This window comes from Asterias rubens, chromosome 9 (assembly GCF_902459465.1).
Source record: "Asterias rubens chromosome 9, eAstRub1.3, whole genome shotgun sequence".
NCBI classification, from domain to species: Eukaryota; Metazoa; Echinodermata; class Asteroidea; order Forcipulatida; family Asteriidae; genus Asterias; species Asterias rubens.
This window is the reverse complement of record NC_047070.1, coordinates 13,309,329-13,328,141: the sequence shown is the minus strand read 5'-3', so window position 1 is coordinate 13,328,141 and position 18,813 is coordinate 13,309,329. Positions and strand designations below refer to the sequence as shown.

The 18,813-nt window shown below is 40.9% G+C and overlaps 1 protein-coding gene across 1 annotated transcript; it reads left to right on the top strand.

Annotated features, from left to right (window-relative positions):
- Window positions 1–2,844: 2,844 nt before the first annotated feature.
- On the top strand, window positions 2,845–18,622 carry LOC117294426 (mycocerosic acid synthase-like). Its single transcript, XM_033776818.1, has 4 exons — window positions 2,845–3,073; window positions 8,990–9,107; window positions 9,767–16,626; window positions 17,202–18,622. Exons 2-4 carry the CDS (start codon window positions 9,068–9,070, stop codon window positions 17,550–17,552), a joined length of 7,251 nt encoding a protein of 2,416 aa, XP_033632709.1. The 5' UTR covers window positions 2,845–3,073; window positions 8,990–9,067; the 3' UTR covers window positions 17,553–18,622.
- Window positions 18,623–18,813: the final 191 nt, after the last annotated feature.

Sequence of the window (18,813 nt, the reverse complement as noted above, 5' to 3'; positions counted from 1 at the left end):
GAAACTGTCTTATAAGCACAGGTGCAAGCTCGCGTATCACGCCCATGTTTAAACACTTTTTACTGGTGTTATATCATCCGTTTAAACACCTTACGTGATGCGCTCTCAACCAATCAGAATGGATAAACTGTCTTAAGTATTTATGAATACACAAAGAAAAGGTAACACGGTACCCACAATAGGGTAGGAAATCAAGAAGCTTAACAAATTAAAACACTCAATCAGTTCAGTTCCGTATCCAAAGACATAAGACGCATTGAACCTATCCTAAATTAGGACGAGTTACTCGTCCTAACTCGAAATAGGATTACTCCTGTAGCGTTTCGTGACATCGGCTACAGGGCGTCGATGCTTGATGTTCATTCAAAGTCGATATCTGTAATCCAATTCGAGCAACAACAATCTTTAAGGCAGTGGACACTATTGGTAATTGTCAAAGACCAGCCTTCACAGTTGGTGTATCTCAACATATGCATAAAATAACTAACCTGTGAAAATTTGAGCTCAATCAGTCATCGAAGTTGCGAGATAATAATGAAAGAAAAAACACCCTTGTCACACGAAGTTGTGTGCGTTTAGATGGTTGAATTCGAGACCTCAAGTTCTAAATCTGAGGTCTCGAAATCAAATTCGTGGAAAATTACTTCTTTCTCGAAAACTATGGCACTTCAGAGGGAGCCGTTTCTCACAATGTTTTATACCATCAACCTCTCCCCATTACTCGTCACAAAGAAAGGTTTTATGCTAATAATTATTTTGAGTAATTACCAATAGTGTCCACTGCCTTTAATAGATTGAAATTTGCATGGAGAATAAAGAATGATTGATCTTGGTTTTACCCTTTACACCGATGTGTCTTTATTGGCCTACTGTTGAAAAAGGGTTCTGAACTTCATTGACTTTGCAACATGTTGTTTACGTCGTCCATGACAGTTTGAACCGTCAAAAAAGGCTCTGGGAGAACCAACCGGCTCTTTTCATGGGCGAACAATGCTACTGAGAAGAATCTATTACACATATTCTAGTCGAAAGAACGTTGTTCATCTAAACAACTACGTTTATGTTACCTTTGCCAACAAACAAAAAGTGTTCGGGGTTGGCCGGGCGTCCACCACCCAGATCTTCTGAAAGAACACTGTCTAGAGCATGATAAAAAACGCCTTTCCCTGGGGTTAAATCCTTTAACCCTACCCCTGAGCATGGGTAATTATTTCCCAGGAATAGGCTATTTCCCGGGAATTTATTTGTAGTGTGTACAGATCGACCAAAGGTTCCCGGGAGTTTCCAGGGAAGTATCTTTAGTGTGAAAAGGGCTTTTGTTGTAGGCCTACCCCTCATTTTTGTAAAACCGATGCAACACACTTTGATTCATATTCATAAATACCTTTTCGGTCAAAAAACATCAACACGTTTTGGTCCAAAAAGTAATAAAAAAAAAATGCAAACATTATTGTTCAATGATTTCTTTCAACGCAACACCCCTCCAGCTATGAAATGGTAAACAACTCTTTATAAGGAGATTGGTGTGCGCGTCGCGCGTATCGCGTGATGTATCGCGCTTCCATACTTCTTGCTTGATAACGAAAATGACAAGTAGGCGGCTGTGCTCCGAAGCTTAACTCAACAAGCCTCCCTATGCACAGAAAAAATCACAAGTTACAACTGGTCAATTCGACCCCAAATACTTACTCAATCTAAACAAGTTCAGCACCATTGGATAGACATGATCAAGGGCTTTCCTCTCGTATCAAACTTAGTGTTGTGGGGATTTTCAAAGCGAGACTAGAGGTCAGGGAGTGAACCCGACACACACCCCAAAATTCGGGGAATTTAATGCATGATTTACACGGCGCGTGGTGATGAATGGAGGAAAAATATATATTCATTGAAAAAAAAGCCCGGACTTATAAAAACTATCAGCTATGCTCTTGAATCACTCTAGAACTAAAAATGCTAGAGAGACGCGGTTTGTACCTGAGTCATCCTGGCATGTCCCTGTATCCGAATTTCAAAGTTTTAGGACGGCTTCCATACTTCTTGATAACGAAAATGACAAGTAGGCGGCTGTGCTCAGAAGCTAACTCAACAAGCCTCCCTATGGGATTTTTGTGCACAAAGAAAATCACAAGTTACAACTGGTAAATTCGAACCCAAATACTTGCTCAATCTAAACAATTTCAGCACCATTGGATAGACATGATCAAGGGCTTTCCTCTCGTATCAAACTTAGTGTTGTTGAGATTTTCAAAGCGAGGCTAGAGGTCAAGGAGTGGACCCGACACACACCCTAAAATTCGGTGCATTTAATGCATGATTTACACGGCGCGTGGTGATAAATGGAGAAAAAATATATATTAATAAACCACAGGTGGAAAATCTTTGACCGGATAAAACAAAAAAATATATATTTTATTTTAAACTAAATATTACTATATATCTTGTTGGCTACTATACTGAATTAGGTGAGTTTTAATATTAGGCTATAGAGTCGATAACAAACAACAAACAAACAAACCAGCCAACAAACAAACAAACAAACAAACAAACAAACGAGCAAACGAACACCCACACACACAACCCAATAAAAAATAAAGGACCCAAAAAACAAAACTGAACAATCAAACGCCCTCTTAAAAAAGGGAAAACAAGTGCTTGACAATAAACCAAGCTATCCGGGATCCATGGAAAGGTATAGCTACACAACAATAGATATGCTGCCCGCGCAGAAAACCTTGGGTGTGTTTGTGGTTGCTTACATTATTCTGGTCAGGTCCGTTTATGCAAACTACAACCAAATTTACAAATGCACGTATAAGTCCATTCGATTATAATTTGCATAACCGGACCTGGCGTAGCTATACTTCAACTCCTGTATCCGTCCGCGGATGGTAGAAGGTTATATAAAGACGCGCTCCGCCGCACAACATCATTCTTATCTGACGTTTTTACTTCTGCAAAAGTTCTTCCTCCAACATTCAGGAAGAGGAACCGTACAGATAGACGCTTTTCAGTAACGTTTGAAAACTTCACAACTGTCACTGGCTCACTGGGAACAGTCTCGGCTATTACAAAGGTAAGTTTGGATTTAAATATCAAGATCACTGGTTAAAGGCAGTGGACACTACTGGTAATTACTCAAAATAATTATTAGCATAAAACCTTACTTGGTAACGAGTAATGGAGAGGGGTTGGTATATTGTAGAAACATTGGGAGAAACGTTTCCTTCTGAAGTGGAGTAGTTTTCGAGAAAGAAGTAATTTTCCACGAGTTTGATTTCGAGACCTCAGATTTAGAATTAATTTGAGGTCTCGAAATCAAGCATTTTGAAAGCACACAACTTCGTTTGACAAGGTAGTTTTTTCTTTCGTTATTATCTCGCAACTTCGACGACCAATTGAGCTCAAATTTTCACAGGTTTGTTAATTTATGCATATGTTAAGATACAGCAAGTAACATGGCTGGTCTTTGACAATTACCAATAGTGTCCAGCGTCTGTAAAGAATGTCATGGTATTAAATCACTACTTCTAAACAAAGATTTTACGCTATACAGTTCATTTGCTTGATATTAGCCTATATAATTGAAACAAGCTTGTAACCTTTTAGAAACTTCCTGCTAGGTTCAAAACTTGGAACCAATAATATTTCTTTAACAATATACCACAGCTGTGGCCACAGGTCATTAGACAGATATATGTAGTTTCCAGCTATTTCCCTATTCATCAAAATTTATTCATAATGTTCCCTCTATTTAGAAAACATACCATGGACAATTTGTCCATTATTAGCTTTCTGGTAGAAAAAAAAAATAAATGGTAGGGATATAACATTTTTAATTGGTTATTATGCCATTCTGAAATAATTATGGTGGACACAATATTACATCCATGACACTGTTGTTAGGTTTGAGTTAATTGGTCTGTAGACACCCAAACCTCCGGAGCACTCGTGTCCGCCATGTTTCAAAAAGGCTAATGCTGGTTATGTGGCTATTTTACATACAAGGTTTAGGTTTACTATTGTTTTCCCGACCAATTTAAACAAAGTTCCATTCAAATTAACACCAGTCCTACTAAATTTTGTTTGAAAATGAATGCTCCGTTGAACCTTCATTCATCAACAGTCAAAAGGAGCAATTTAACTTCACCAGTTTAGCTTTCATTGTCAAACAACATCACTTAATTTCACTGTGCCGCAAGATTAATTCAACATCGTGAAAGCATCAACAAGAGCTGGTAAACCATTCAATATCATCAACTTACTTAAAAGTGCAAACTCAGCTTTAGAATGGTCAAAATGTATAGTTTTGAATGCCGAAAATAGAATAAATTAAACGAATCTAATGAGAACAACGGAATTGTGTGTACACGAAAATGAATGCATTCATAGCTTAAACAAAAAAGTAAACCCAACATAATTCGACTGGATCAGGGAAAATATGAATGCGTGTGTAATGAAATTGAATGGATTGTTACTCAAATTGTCTCGAAAAATATCAACACGTTTGTAATAAAATGATAAAAACAAAATGCATCCTAAACGGAAACGAGAAACAGGGCTAGGGTAAAACATAGATGAGATTGCTTTACTGCTTTTACATAGGTTTATCTCAATGAATGTCAACATAAATCCATTCATTTTAACAACCGACTCATTTCATTTAATTGACAAGTTATGCAATGTTTAATCAGCAGTTTACAGTCAAAGTAAATGTCAGTAGTTTGGCAGTCGTAATAAGATCGTATCATAAGACCGCTTGACTTATTACTTTCGTGGAAGTCGGCAGCAACAGCTGGCCAACCGCTCAATTTCATCAAGTGTAAACAAACATTTATACTTTCAATGCAACTAATTATATTTTCAAGAGCAGTTATTTTTGTTTTAATGAACTTTACGAAACGACAGGCCCCGTTTCATACAGGCCGCATGAGGAGGCCGAGACTATTTTTTGTAACAATTTCGATTTTGCATTTATTTGTTTGGGCGAGTGCATGCATTTATTCATTGCAGCTATCTATATTTTCCATGCAGCTGTTTCTATGGTAATGAAATCGACCGGTGTTTTTGCCGATGCTGAAATTTGTCTATATTAGATCCAATCCCTTCCTTATATATATATATATTTTTTTTTTTTTTTTTTTTTATTCTTCTTCTTATTTTTATTAAATTGTATTGTTATAACACAATACAATATAATACACTTATTGGGCCTATATTGGGCTTTTCAAAAAGTATTCGCTTTGTGTTGACTTCTTTTTTTCTTGTTCATCGTCCCTTTGTATTCAAGTTCGTGTAACCTATACTCCATTGATTTACTTGTAAATAACGTTTTTTTTTAGTCGGCACCTTTCGTCTCCGGCACTTAAAGTCCAATGTCCTTTGAAATTTAACACAAATTAAGACCTCAAACCAAATCAGCACAAAAACAAATGACGTCATGGGTAGTAAATTTACAAATTTGGTTTAAATATCTGAAAGGACTTTGAAAATCCACTTTGTAATTGAGCGAGTAATGCAGCAATTAGTGGTTTTGCCATGAAACCTACATTGCTTTTCCTGAAGGTTAAACATTATGTGTTTCTTAACTCTTGGGCAATCAGTATAAAATCAACCACGAGAAACTGTAGCTTGCTTTGGCGAGAATTGACCGGCAATTGGTAATAAGGCCATCATTTACAGTGGTAGTAAAACGAAATGACATTTTCCTTCCCATAGTTTAGCATTTGTACTTTAATAATAATAAAAAAGGCTTTCAACAATGATATAGTCCAGCGAGGAGTTAGTGTTTAAATCTAAATACGTTGGCATTAAGTAAACATTTATTTTGAGTTCATGTCTGTGGCAAAGTTGACGGTAACAGATCCAATACGAAATGACCTTATGCAGACAATGCATGTTATGAAGTTCGAGATTTCTGCCGTCATTAGACAGGGGGCTACGATGTGAAGATCCCTTTTCCACATCACAATATAAACAATCCTTGTAAATCAAATGTGAGATATTGTTACTTTAAATAGTAGAGACTAAAAGCAGATCTGAATATTCTCAGCCCCCCCCCTCTACGACAAACTCTAGATTGCATCAAACTAAAGGTGTTCATTCACAAGCGACGTCATAATGACGTCACTATGAATCGAGTAACACCATTATATTGTTTTACCCTTTTAGTTGTTGTGTAAATTTTAGCCAGTTACCAAGTTTTAAAACAACTAAGCAGTGTCCATCCAGATACACTTCGGGAAAAGGTATTACCGAAAAATAGGTGTTTGGTTGGTGAAAACCAACACAAACAGCATCCTTGCTTGGCAGCAATGTTTGCTTTGAAAAGAGCCGGTTGGTTAGACAGACCTTTCTTTGACGGTTTAAACTACCTGTGACGAAAACACCGTAGTCCAAAGTCAAAGAAACTCTATAGAAATCCATGGCTTCCTGCTCCATGAAGCCTTATAAATCAAAAAGCCTTGTTATTTTACTTGTACGTTTTAAGTGGTTACTTCCATCCATATGAATAAGTAGCAGATTTTTCTGGGAAGTATTTATTTGAATGCTAAAAGTATCTACTTTTACATGAAAAGTAGCATTCTTTTCTTGTTAATACTTACTTACTTCTATATGAATAAAACGGAGTATACTGCACAATGCAAGTAAGTACTTGTCATTTTCAAGGTAGCCTCAGAGCTACCTTGTACACAGAAGTTAATACACGTCTGAAGAAATAACAGTGTTTTATGAATGTTCATCGCATCAGGGACATCACCGACACACTGATTAGACCCATCACAATGTTTCACGACATAAACAACACACACATTATTTTGTTTATATTTACAAAACTTGTTTTACAGGTTTTGTCAAAAAAGGAAGCTATTGTAGAAATAACAAAACAATTTTTTTCTTTCAGAAAACAAGTAATTGTATTTCAGTAGAATGTGGAGCATAATTATTATTTAAACTTTTAAGTTTAAATTTAAGAGCTAAATACGATGTTCGTAGCTCTCATCTTGTCTATAAGAGCACTCACCTTCTTCTCCACTCTAACTTTTGGTATTGTGCTTCGGTCAATTCAAAGACACTATGACGTTTCAGCAGCTTAAAAAAAAAAAAAAACCGTTTTGCTTCGATTCTGGGGATCCAGACGAGTCACCTTCATCAAACTGTCGTCAGAATACAAATCTCATGGTTGACTTTGTTTATGTGATTCAAAAGTGTTGTTTGGGTTGTGTGTGTACATACTAGGAGCTATATATATATATAATGTATATATAGCTCTATGGCGTGCGTAGACGTGAATGGGATTTATATAATAAAGGGGAACCTTTTGTTAAGAACTATTCAGCCGTGGCAGACAGCTTGAAATCAGAAGTATTTACTCCAAAGCACCAAGTGAATACTTTGCAGTAAAAGAATAAGTTTATTCATACGGAATTTAGAAGATGCTATTACCGAATGCTTCTACTTAGAAGTTTATGCTTTTACTTTTTACTATTACTTGCCAGTATTTACAACTTTTGATTCATACGACCCAAGGTGCTGCTCGTCTCTGACATACGAACATTCTTTCAACTTAGTTTGGAAAGACTCTTTTTGAACAGATGCGAAGTTTTGTATCGGGGATCAAATAAAAGAAAATGTAATAATATAATTTCGTTTTTAATCCTACACATTATTTTATGTGTATTTTAGCACTAAACTCAGAACTTTCCTTATAGTTCGGTAAACAAAATCACAAGCAAATTATTCGGAGAGAATTCGAACCCACGACCATTTCAATGTAAGAGCAGATAACTCGGTGGGTAGAGGCAATTTGGATCTTTAGCTCGGATAATGCAACAATTTAGAAGGATGTTAATTTTTACATCGGCGAAATAAAAAATATACGATTTGGTTTTAACCTTTAAACCGATGTATATATTATGCACTGTGCTCTCAGTACTTTCCGAGTTCTGTGAACTAATTAACAGGCAAATAACTCGGATTGGATTCGAACTCACTTAAGAAGTTCGAATCAGTAGCCACGGGTACTTCTAAGGTTTAATAGATAGTAATTTAAGAAAGGAACTTGCTTTTTATCCCCACACCAATGTTTATTAAGCACTGCATACGCTAGTACTTCCCCCCGACTCCCCTCCCCCCCACCATAGTAGGATGTGTTTTTATTTTTAAGTTGGCCTACCTTCAAAAAACGGAGATCTTTGAACTTAAACCACTTGCTTACAAAATGCAGGATGGTGCTGTTTTCTGAAGGTCGTTGCTTTGAGTGATTGTAGACATAAATCCAACATTTTGTTTATGCATGGGGCACTTCGGATAGGCTTCTTACCCTACAAGCCTCGATAAATTGCCTAATTTTTCTCAGAAACGTGTACTTTTTGCAAGATAAAGCCAAACCAGGTTAATCATTCATTGTAATTTAATTTTAAAATGGGCATAGCTCAAAACATAATTTTCTCACCTATCAAATTTCGAAAAGGAAAAAAAGAAAATTAACTGTAAACAACTCCACAAATTGGTTTAATGTCAAAAGCAGATACTTCAATTGTTTGTGAATATTTAGCATTATTTTTATCAATTTTGTTGTTGACCAAGTTGCTGAGAAGTACACATTTCTTGCCTCGTTGGGTTTACGTCAATATTACCAAATTGGGATACACAGTTATACATTATGACGGAAAAATTGATGCTAATCACGATTTGGGTCACAAGTCCTGTAAATTGTAATGAATATTGACGTCGGCATATTTCAGTGCCAAATGCTATCCGTGTCTACTAAAAAGTGAAGTAGGATGCGACCCTTTGATTTCGGGAACCACAGGGTTTTAACATTTTGTATGTTCTTACCTGATCAAAAAAAAACTTGCGGGAAGACTGGTACGATACAACTCCCTACAGTTATTCTATAAACTATGTAGTCACTATGTGAGACATAAACCAATAAATTTAGAAAAGCATGCTTTTAACCAACAATTTTCTTTTTCTTTCCCCAATTCAGGATACATTGTATCCCCATTCAAATCTCCTTGCTGTGTGACAGAGGTTCCAGATTCACATACATATTATAAGAGCAAACATGGAGTACAAGTACCGCCCTATCGCAATTGTTGGAATAGGTAAGTGCTAGTGTCCTTCGTGGATTACTGAAAGAAAAACCCACAAAATTCGATAAATGTTGATGACAACGTTAGAGGGCGCTGTTGAAGTTTCACCAACGGGTGTACCAATACATTCCCGGCATAGAGGGCTCAATGCCAGAAATTCAACAACACACGAAACATACTTTGAACTCTAACAGTTTTTGTTTTGTAGCAAAGGGGAAATTATTCATTAACTCTTTTGTACTTTTATCCTCTGTTCAAGTTGATATGGGGATTCCCAAGGCCCGTCCAGTTTCTCCCTACACCGGTGTAATTTTCCAAACATCCAACCCAAGCATCCATCTTTAAAAAACAATCTCCCTATACACTTTTTGGCAAAGAGGACCATTTGTGTCAGAGCCAATGTCATCAAGATACCTCAAGTTGGAAGTAAACAACCCCCAGGTTACAACTGTGCACAATGTTTGATGTGCTACACAATATTAATAAGGCAGACGCTCTGTTTTCTCCTAGTAGTGGGGTACACCCACAACTAACATGAACAATTGGGAATAGTTTGTGCATTTAGGGGACGAGCAAAATGCTGAGAAGATCAATCGGGGAAAATGCGATTATTGAAAGTTTTTGCAAAGGCAAACATTCTTACAACTCCATGTTTTTTATTTATTTAACAGGATGTCGCATGCCCGGTGGTGTCAAAAGTCCGGATGAGTTCTGGAAGGTGATCCATGATGGTAGGAACACAATTACTGAGGTCCCACCAGACCGATGGTCACTCGACAATTTCTACGACCCAGACCAAACCAAGCAAGGGAAGATGGTCACCAGGCGTTGTGGGTTCATTGATGGCATAGACAAGTTCGACAACACCTTCTTCAAAATCTCTCCAAGAGAAGCGATGTCCATGGACCCACAGCAACGTCATATACTGGAAGTAGTCAATGAAGCCTTTGAGGATGCTGGCATCGTACCAGACACAGTCAGTGAGTCCGCGGGGGTTTACCTTGGGATAGGTATGATGGACTACCCGATCCAGTCGATTGGAGAGACTTCTCTTATTGATGCTTACACCGTGACAGGTTCTGCACATAGCGTGGCAGCAAACAGAGTGTCCTATGCCTTTGATTTGAAAGGTCCAAGTTATGCCGTAGATACGGCATGTGCCTCGTCCATGACAGCGATGCATCTTGCCTGTACCGGAATCTGGAACAACGAATGTAACGTTGCAGTTCTGGGTGGTTGTAACAATCTCCTCATGCCTGATGTTACGGTTGGCTTCAGCGCTCTTGGAGTTCTCTCCCCCGAAGGGCAATGCTGTCCCTTCTCCAGCTCAGCTAAAGGCTACGTACGCAGTGAAGGTTTCGGGGCTCTGATCCTGAAGCCTCTTCAACAAGCAATAGATGACGGTGATCACATCTACGCATCGATTCGAGGTAGTGCTATTGCTGCCAATGGATTCTCGAACAGCCTCACCATGCCATCTATGCCAGCTCAGATGACGGTCATGAAGCAAGCGTACGAGCGCTTTGATGTCCCTCTCTCAAGTGTACACTGCATCGAGGCCCACGGGACTGGAACACCGGTTGGGGACCCGATTGAGGCTGAAGCTATCGGCAAGACCTTTGCTCCGCATCGTGAAACACCTCTTAGGATAGGCTCCGTCAAGAGCAACTTTGGCCACAACGAGTGTGCTGCTGGAGTAACGGCAGCCATCAAAGTTGCTTTGATGTTGGAGAAAAAGATGCTTTGTCCAACTATCAACTATACTGACGTCAACCCGCATATAGACACGGAAGAATGGAAGCTGCAGGTCCAGACCAAGCTCGAGCCTCTACCTGATGGTCAGCAAACTATCATCGGTCTCAATAGCTTCGGTTTTGCTGGTGCTGTTGCTCACATGATCTTCCAAGAGCCCCCGGCTCGAGATTCCCCAGATCCAGAAAGTGACTCAAAATCCTTTCGTGCTCAGTGGCAGTTTGGCGGCAATGATCAAGGCAACAGCATCTTGATTCCTTTATCAGCCAAGTCAACAGACGCTCTAAATGGTGTTGCAGAAAAATGGAAGAACTTCTCTGATGATAAAGACGCACTCAAAGTTGTCTCATGGCTCTCAACTCGACGAAAGCATCATGAATGTCGCCTAGCAGTCATCACTAAATCCGGAGAACAGTTTCAGAAACAACTCGCCAGCTTCGTGAAAACCGGGAGTGGAGAAGGTATGTCATCTGGAAGTGCCTACGGCAAGAAGAGACAGATCTGCATGATTTTTCCTGGTCAAGGACAACAATGGGGCAACATGGGACGGCAGCTTTACAGAACAGAGAAAGTGTTCCGTGAAACTGTACAAAAATGTGATGAGATCTTCCAAAAGCTGAGCGGTTGGTCCCTGCTTCATGACAAGCTGTTCTTCAATGGACTCAATGGCATGACTAAAACAGGTGAAAAGATAGACGCAGATCAGCTTATCAACGATATGGAGATATCACAGCCAGCTATCCTCTTCTTCCAGATTGGTTTGTTCCATCTTTGGCAGTTTTGGGGGATAATTCCAGATGTGGTGGTTGGTCACAGCCTGGGTGAAGTTGCCGCTGCATACGCATGTGGTGGTTTGACAATTGACGAAGCAGTTAGAGTGATCTACCATCGAAGTACACAACAGGCTAAAGTCAAGGGGGCTGGAAGCATGGCAGCTCTGCGTCTGTCTCTGAAAGACGCACAAGAGATCTGCTCTAAATCTGACAAGCTTTACATAGCAGCACTAAATGCCCCATCTGGTATCACCATCGCAGGAGACACTGAGCTTATCACAGAGTTTGCCAAAAACAACCCTACAGTGGCCAAGCAATTGCGGGTCCAGTGTGCTTTCCACACACCAGAAATGGATCCAATGGAGAACTCTTTCCGAGCTGCCATGAAAGGAGCTGTGGAGACGGAGGCAGGATGCCGTACCCTACCCATGTATTCCACCGTAACAGGGGAGCTGTATAAAGGAGATTTTGGTACAGATTACTGGTGGGACAACATCAGAAACACGGTGCAGTTCCAGCCAGCAGTTGAGGCTATTTTGGAAGATACCGAGGCAGATCTTTTTCTGGAATGTGGTTCCTCAGCAACACTCATCTCATCTGTCAATCAGATAGCAAAGCAAGGCAACATCAAATCCAACATCACCTCTATCTCTTCGGGTCAGCGTCGACAAGATGATCGCTACATGGTCCTCAAGGCTTTGGGTGAGCTTTACATTGCTGGCCTCGATGTTAACTGGAAGAATGTTACTGGAGACTGCGCAGAATGGGTATCGATTCCCACCTACCCGTGGCAGCATCAATCATTTTGGGTAGAGTCGGAGCCAATGCGCATGAAACGTCTTGGACTTGACGATCGTACCTTTAAAGGGCAAAATGGAAACATGTCACTGTTGGTATTCCCCTTCCTGGCCGACCATATTGTGCAAGACCGACTCGTGTTTCCGGGAGCGGGCTATGTAGAATACGCCATCGAGGCTTCCTTCCCAGAGAATGAGTTACCGTGCTTGTCAAATGTGTCGTTTTGCAAACTACTGATGTGGCCCGAGAAAACGGCTACTGGTGGTAGTAAATTTGGCAATCTTCAGCTTGGTTGTAACATGGAAGGTTCCAAGGTCCAGATTGTAGCAGATGGCACAATGTACAGCGAGGCCGATATCACAGCGAATGCTACGATCCTAAACGACCACATCCCAATGAAAAGCATCCTTTCACGATGCACTAGTAACACACCTGGGGATGTGTTCTACAGCAAGCTTGCTGCTCTTGGCCTACAGTATGGTCCAGCGTTCCAGGTTATCGAGAAAATAGCTCTTGGGGACGGTGAAGCGCTTGGGTACCTTTACCCAGCTCCAGTTAACAAACAGCGACTTCAGATCAGCCACCTTGATGGATGTTTTCAGCTGCTCATCTCTGCCATTGGAGACACATCCACACTTTATCTTCCCGTAGCCATCAAATCCCTGAAGATGCACGTTCCGTCACTGCCAGCATCGGAGTCTTTTGTTGCTCATGTGAAAGTCACTGAGTGTGATTCATTGTCACTCACAGGAGACATCACATTGGCCACAAACAACGGGAAGGTTCTGATGGAGGTGGTTGGCTGCAAATGCCAGAACGTGGTTGGTACTACCTCAGATGTCCCCTTGTCATCTTGCCTCTATCACACCAAGTTACAGACCCAAAAGGCTGCTCTTCCACCAACATCCGCTGCTTATGATGTCTTCGAGCCATACTGTCTTCAGGAGAACTACCCGGAAGAGATAGATCCAATTTCAAAGGCTGTTGATGTAGTTCATGTGCTGCAGGCAATCTGCGTCTCATACATTCGGCACGCTTTCGGCGAGGTTCCCGCAGAGGATCGTGGCAAGTGTAACCCACGATACATTGAGAGACTTGAGGAAATTGCCGCAGACGATACAGTAGATGACATACCTTTTGAACAGATCCCCATTGTCATCAAAGACATCATGCAGCGCATCCCAGAGCTCAAACAAGAGTTGTCCATGATGACAAGTCTAGGTGACAATCTCCCGACCACCCTCCGTGATCCATCAACTGCAGTCTCAATTCTTTTTGCCGCTGAGAACATCGCACACTACTTCATAGACTCCCTGACAACCAGACTGTACTACAAAGCAGGAGCCAAGATGATTGAGAATGCAGTTAAAGAAGCTGCAAAGAGCAAAGGAGTTGTGAGAGTTGTGGAGGTTGGAGGAAGAATGGGTGGCCTAGCCAGCTACATTCTAGAGCCCCTAAAACAACTAGGAATGGAAACAAAATTGGAGTACATCTTCACCGACCTGAGTGCCTCCTTCTTTGCTCACGCACAAGGGAGACTTCAGGAGTACCCATTCGTAAAATATCAGCAGCTTGACATTGAGACTGACGTTGAACCACAGGGGTTCGTTCCAGGCTCCGTTGATATTGTGGTCTGCATGGACACCCTTCATTCTGCTGTTGACTTGAACAACGGACTCCACCATATGAGGAACCTTCTATGTCCTGAGGGTTGGTTGGTTATGTATGAAGCAACGAACACCAAGTTTATATCTGAGCTCCTTTTTGGAGCACTGGAGCTGTGCTGGGCTTTCCAAGATTTCCGCACCGATGTTTGCTGGTTGGATCAACAAGGTTGGGTTGACCTGATGAAGAATGGTGGTTTTACAGACGTTTTTGCTGTATCCTCTCCAAACGAGTTTTTCCATAGCATCATGATCGGCAAGAAGTCAATTGAAGAGTGTTGCCCAGAAGAACCAGAGTCTGACTGGCTAGTTCTCTCCGACTCCGCATTCCCAGGTAAAGGAAATGTCTTGAGGGCACTTAAAGACTCCCTGCCTCAAAACACCACCTTCGCATCTTCTGACAGAAAGCTTGATGATGCTCTCGAAGGCAAGAAAGAGTGTGCTCACCTTGTCTACATTCTCGGTCAGGCTGACTGGAAAGCTAAACAACTCACCCGCGTCTTACAAGAAGTCAATGAAGACTCAAGTCGGTTTTCCCAGGTTTCCGTTGTTACGACCGGGACCAAGACGTCAAGTGCAGTTGCTGTTGGAATTATTAGGGCAGCCACAAACCAGAGCCAGGTGCCCATGTTTTCTTTTCATCTAGATGACGAGTCAAAAGAAAGCCTAAGCATCTTAGTCAAGGTGATTGTAAGATGTGACGTTAATGATCGGGAAATAAGCATCAGACATGGAGAAGTCCTCTTGCCGAGATTGGTTAAAGCTGAAATTCCTGCCCATGACACGAATAATGACACGTACTGGCAACTCATACAAAACGCTGACATGTCAAGTAAGAACGCTTCAATAGATGATATGGGCTTCAGTTATCTGAGTGAAATGGAACCACCTCCCGGTAAAGTCATAGTTAAAGTCAATGCTGCTGCTCTCAACTTCAAAGACGTAATGATGGCTCTTGGACTCCTATCAGGGTTAGATGAAGAAGATGAGAGGGCCCACTTTGGTCTGGAATGTAGTGGCGTGGTCGTGAAACTAGGCGCTGGGGTAACCTCACTGCACATTGGAGATGAAGTGGTTGGCTTTGGTAAGCACTGCTTCGCCTCACACACCATCAGTGATGAAAAGTTACTGGTCCCTAAGCCGTCAAACCTCAACTGGGTTGAAAGTGCAGGCATAAGTGTGATTTTCTCAACTGCTTATTACAGTCTGGTCGAGAGAGCAAATCTTCAGAAGGATGAAACGATTCTTATTCATTCTGCATGTGGCGGGGTTGGTTTGGCAGCAATTCAAGTGGCTCGAATGATTGGAGCAAAAATCATCTGCTCTGCTGGAAGTAAGAAGAAGAGATCTTACCTTCGAGAGGAACTTGGCATCGAGATGGTGACAGACTCTCGTTCTGAAAGGTTCTATGATGATGTGATGAGCTGGACAGAGGGTAACGGAGTTGACGTGGTTCTTAACTCATTGAGCGGAAGACTACTTCTCAAGGGAATAGAGTGCCTCTCCTTTGGTGGAAGGTTTTGCGAAATCGGAAAGAGAGATATCCTACAGAAGACGAACCTTCTTCTGATGCCCCTGCTCCTAGAAAACAAGTCTGTGTTGTCATGCCAAATAGACCGAATAGTAATGCTTCAGAAGAACAAGGCTCAGAGGCTGATGCGACAGGTGGCGAGTCTATTTGATAAAGGGGCTATCAAACCAATCCACACTGAGACTACTTCAATTACAGACTTCGCTGACACGTTCCGCATCATGGCCAAAGCAAGTCATATCGGCAAGGTGGTTTTTGATATTCCAAAAGACTACAAGCCCCTCCAAGTTGTCCCAACATGCACACTGTTCAAGGTAAATGCTACATATATTGTCACTGGTGGTTATGGAGGACTTGGTCAGGCATTCGCCCGTTGGCTTTGTAAGAAAGGGGCTCGTCATGTGGCGCTGGTATCACGTCGTGGTTGTCATAATGCTTCTGCTCGACGCACCGTCACATTCCTGAAGAGAAGAGGGGTTAAGGTGTATGATTTCGCCGTGGACTTGGCCGATGCTAGTAGTGTTCAAACCATCCTTAGGCAACTCAATGAAGTCCACAACGCTCCAGTTGTCAGGGGCATCTTCCACCTCGCTGGTTTCATCGCTGAAGAATCTTTATCTGACCTTACACCTGAGCTGATGGACAACATCCTTGGTGCTAAGGCGGCCAGTGCCCGACACCTTCACAACTTGACTGACCATCTGCCACTGGATTTCTTCCTCATGACATCATCTGTAATCGCTGTATGGGGACATCCTTCTCAACCGTGCTACACAGCTGCTAATGTTTACTTGGACGATTTGGCCGAAGAGCGGAAGGCTAAGGGTCTGCCTGCAATGAGTCTTCAACTGGGAGCAGTTCGGGGTGCCGGATACCTGGAGAGCAACTCCGATGTTGTCAAAACACTTGGGATGAAGGGTAACATGACGCTACACATTGATGAGGTGCTTCAAGTTGTTGGCCAGCTTCTTCAAGCAAAGGATTCACCAGCTGTGCTTTGTCTTGCAAACCAGGTAAGAATGAAATCATAGTTATGTTTGTTTTACAGTAACCACCAATGTGTGTGTCTACTTGCCAGATAGATTTTGTTCTCTAAAAAGAGGAGTAATGACCAGGTAGATTTCGTTCTCTAAAGAACAAACTCTACCTGGCAAGTACACATACATGTTGTTACCGCAAACTAAATATTTATTAATATTTCACAATGCAGTGCCTCAAATCCCATATATAGAAACAATCATTGGCAAAATATTTAATGTATTAAATAGCTGTAAGTTTTTGTGTACAAGTTCCATGTGATCGCAAGTTGTTTTGTCAAAAAGTTCAGTTTTGAAAGCATTTGGCAGGCTGTATATTAAGCGAACATTTCAAGACTATAATATGAAACAAGAAAGTATAAATGGTAGATAAAGAATACGGAAGTTGCTAAAGTGGAGCAAATCGTACTATGAAGTCCGCTACTTCTAAAGTTTTCTCTCTGTTGTTGTTGTTGTTGTTGTTGTTGTTGTTGTTGTTGTTGTTGTTGTTGTTCTGAATGTTGTTGTACTATTCTGGTTTATAACCTGTTATCTGGTATTATTAACCACAGGACTGGGATGCTACCTTAAGACATTGCCACAACGACTCCCTGAAGTTCCGTCACCTTACCTTGGGTCGGCAGGTCGCCCAGACTGACTGTGACCTCAGCCAGGAAGATCTAGAGGATCGTGTTAGACAGAAGATGGGTCAACTCCTATGCGTAGAGCCAGGAAGCATTGACCTACAACAACCAATGATCAACTACGGTATTGACTCTCTAATGGCTGTAGAGATGGTCACGTGGGCCAGTAAAGAGCTCAACGTCATCATCTCTCAGCTTGATATTCTGGGTGGTATTTGTACCAATGTATTACTGGAGAAAGCCCTAGACCACAGCGTGGTCATTAATGTAGCTGAATAGCTCATGGTTCGATGGGGCATTGGATCAATGGTTAGATGAATAACTGACCAGACACTACTTACTTACCAGACACAAACTGTCGATGTGTCCAATTATCACAGTTGGTGGAAATTATAATCACCTTGTGATTTCAAAATGGTTTCTTCATTTAGTTGGTATAAGTGTCACTCACTTTCATTAGCCAAATGGGAACCCAACTGTTAATTTTTTTCACTTATCACATTAACTTGGATGGGAGTAGAAAAAAACAAGTTGCAGTTTTCAAACAGTTAATTTATTTCCATATAGGAAATCACATGATCTTAGGGGTTAGTTTTGCTTCCAGACGTGCAAAATTTAGTTACTGTAGCAAATTAAACTCTATTTTTTTAATTAAATATATATATTATTCAGATATGACAAAGAAAATGTTTTCAGATTATGGATAAATTGTTAAAAAATGCTTTATATTTACGAGAGTCCATCAATGGAAGCTTGTTTCACGTATAGCACGACGTGAGGTTAGCGAGATATTAACCTTAAGGCATTGATCCGCGGAAGGCCGGGGGTAAGGAGCCAGACTGTCGAGTTTTCTTATATTTTTATTTTTGTAATAGTCTGTACACCTAGCTCATCAATGCCGCTGGGAAACAAAACGTTTGCATTCTTGGAAATATGTCTATCGTCCTTTCCACTATTTTGTTTATTTGTATTAATTTTGATTTTTACCCATACACCGATGTGTGTTAGCACTGTATACCTATGGCTCCGTGAGTGACAATGCCTTGCTGTCAAATTGCTATACTGTGCATGCCATCAACCATGGAGCTACATGGTATCAACTGCGCTAAAAACGACGGGCAAACTTTACGTAGAACTGGACTATAATGACCTCATAGTAAGACATTATTTGCCGGCACAAGCATTTTGAATATTATAATATGAAACAGGTACATGTATATACAACAAAGGGCAGCGGATGATAAAGTGTTTTAATATCCACTACATTATGGAGACACTGTATACTCAGTACTTTCCAGAGTCCTGTGGAATATATCACAGGCATATTACTCGGGTGGGATTCGAACCCACGACCATTGAAATTCTAGAGCAGTGTCTTACCAACTAGACTACAGAGATTGCCCGGTGGCTAGGGGCAGTTCGAATTCTATGTTTTGGCAGCGGGTATCGCAACGTTATTTTATTTGATTGATTCATTTTGTAATATTTAGATGAGAATTCTATTTTCACTACAATTGTATGAAGACCACTTAAGTGACAA

Bases quoted from the DNA above. Each gene is read 5' to 3' on its own strand.
- LOC117294426 (XM_033776818.1), top strand. From the start codon at position 9,068: ATGGAGTACAAGTACCGCCCTATCGCAATTGTTGGAATAG. The intron at 9,108-9,766 runs GTAAGTGCTAGT...TTTATTTAACAG, and splicing joins TATCGCAATTGTTGGAATAG to GATGTCGCATGCCCGGTGGT. The intron at 16,627-17,201 runs GTAAGAATGAAA...TATTAACCACAG, and splicing joins TGCTTTGTCTTGCAAACCAG to GACTGGGATGCTACCTTAAG.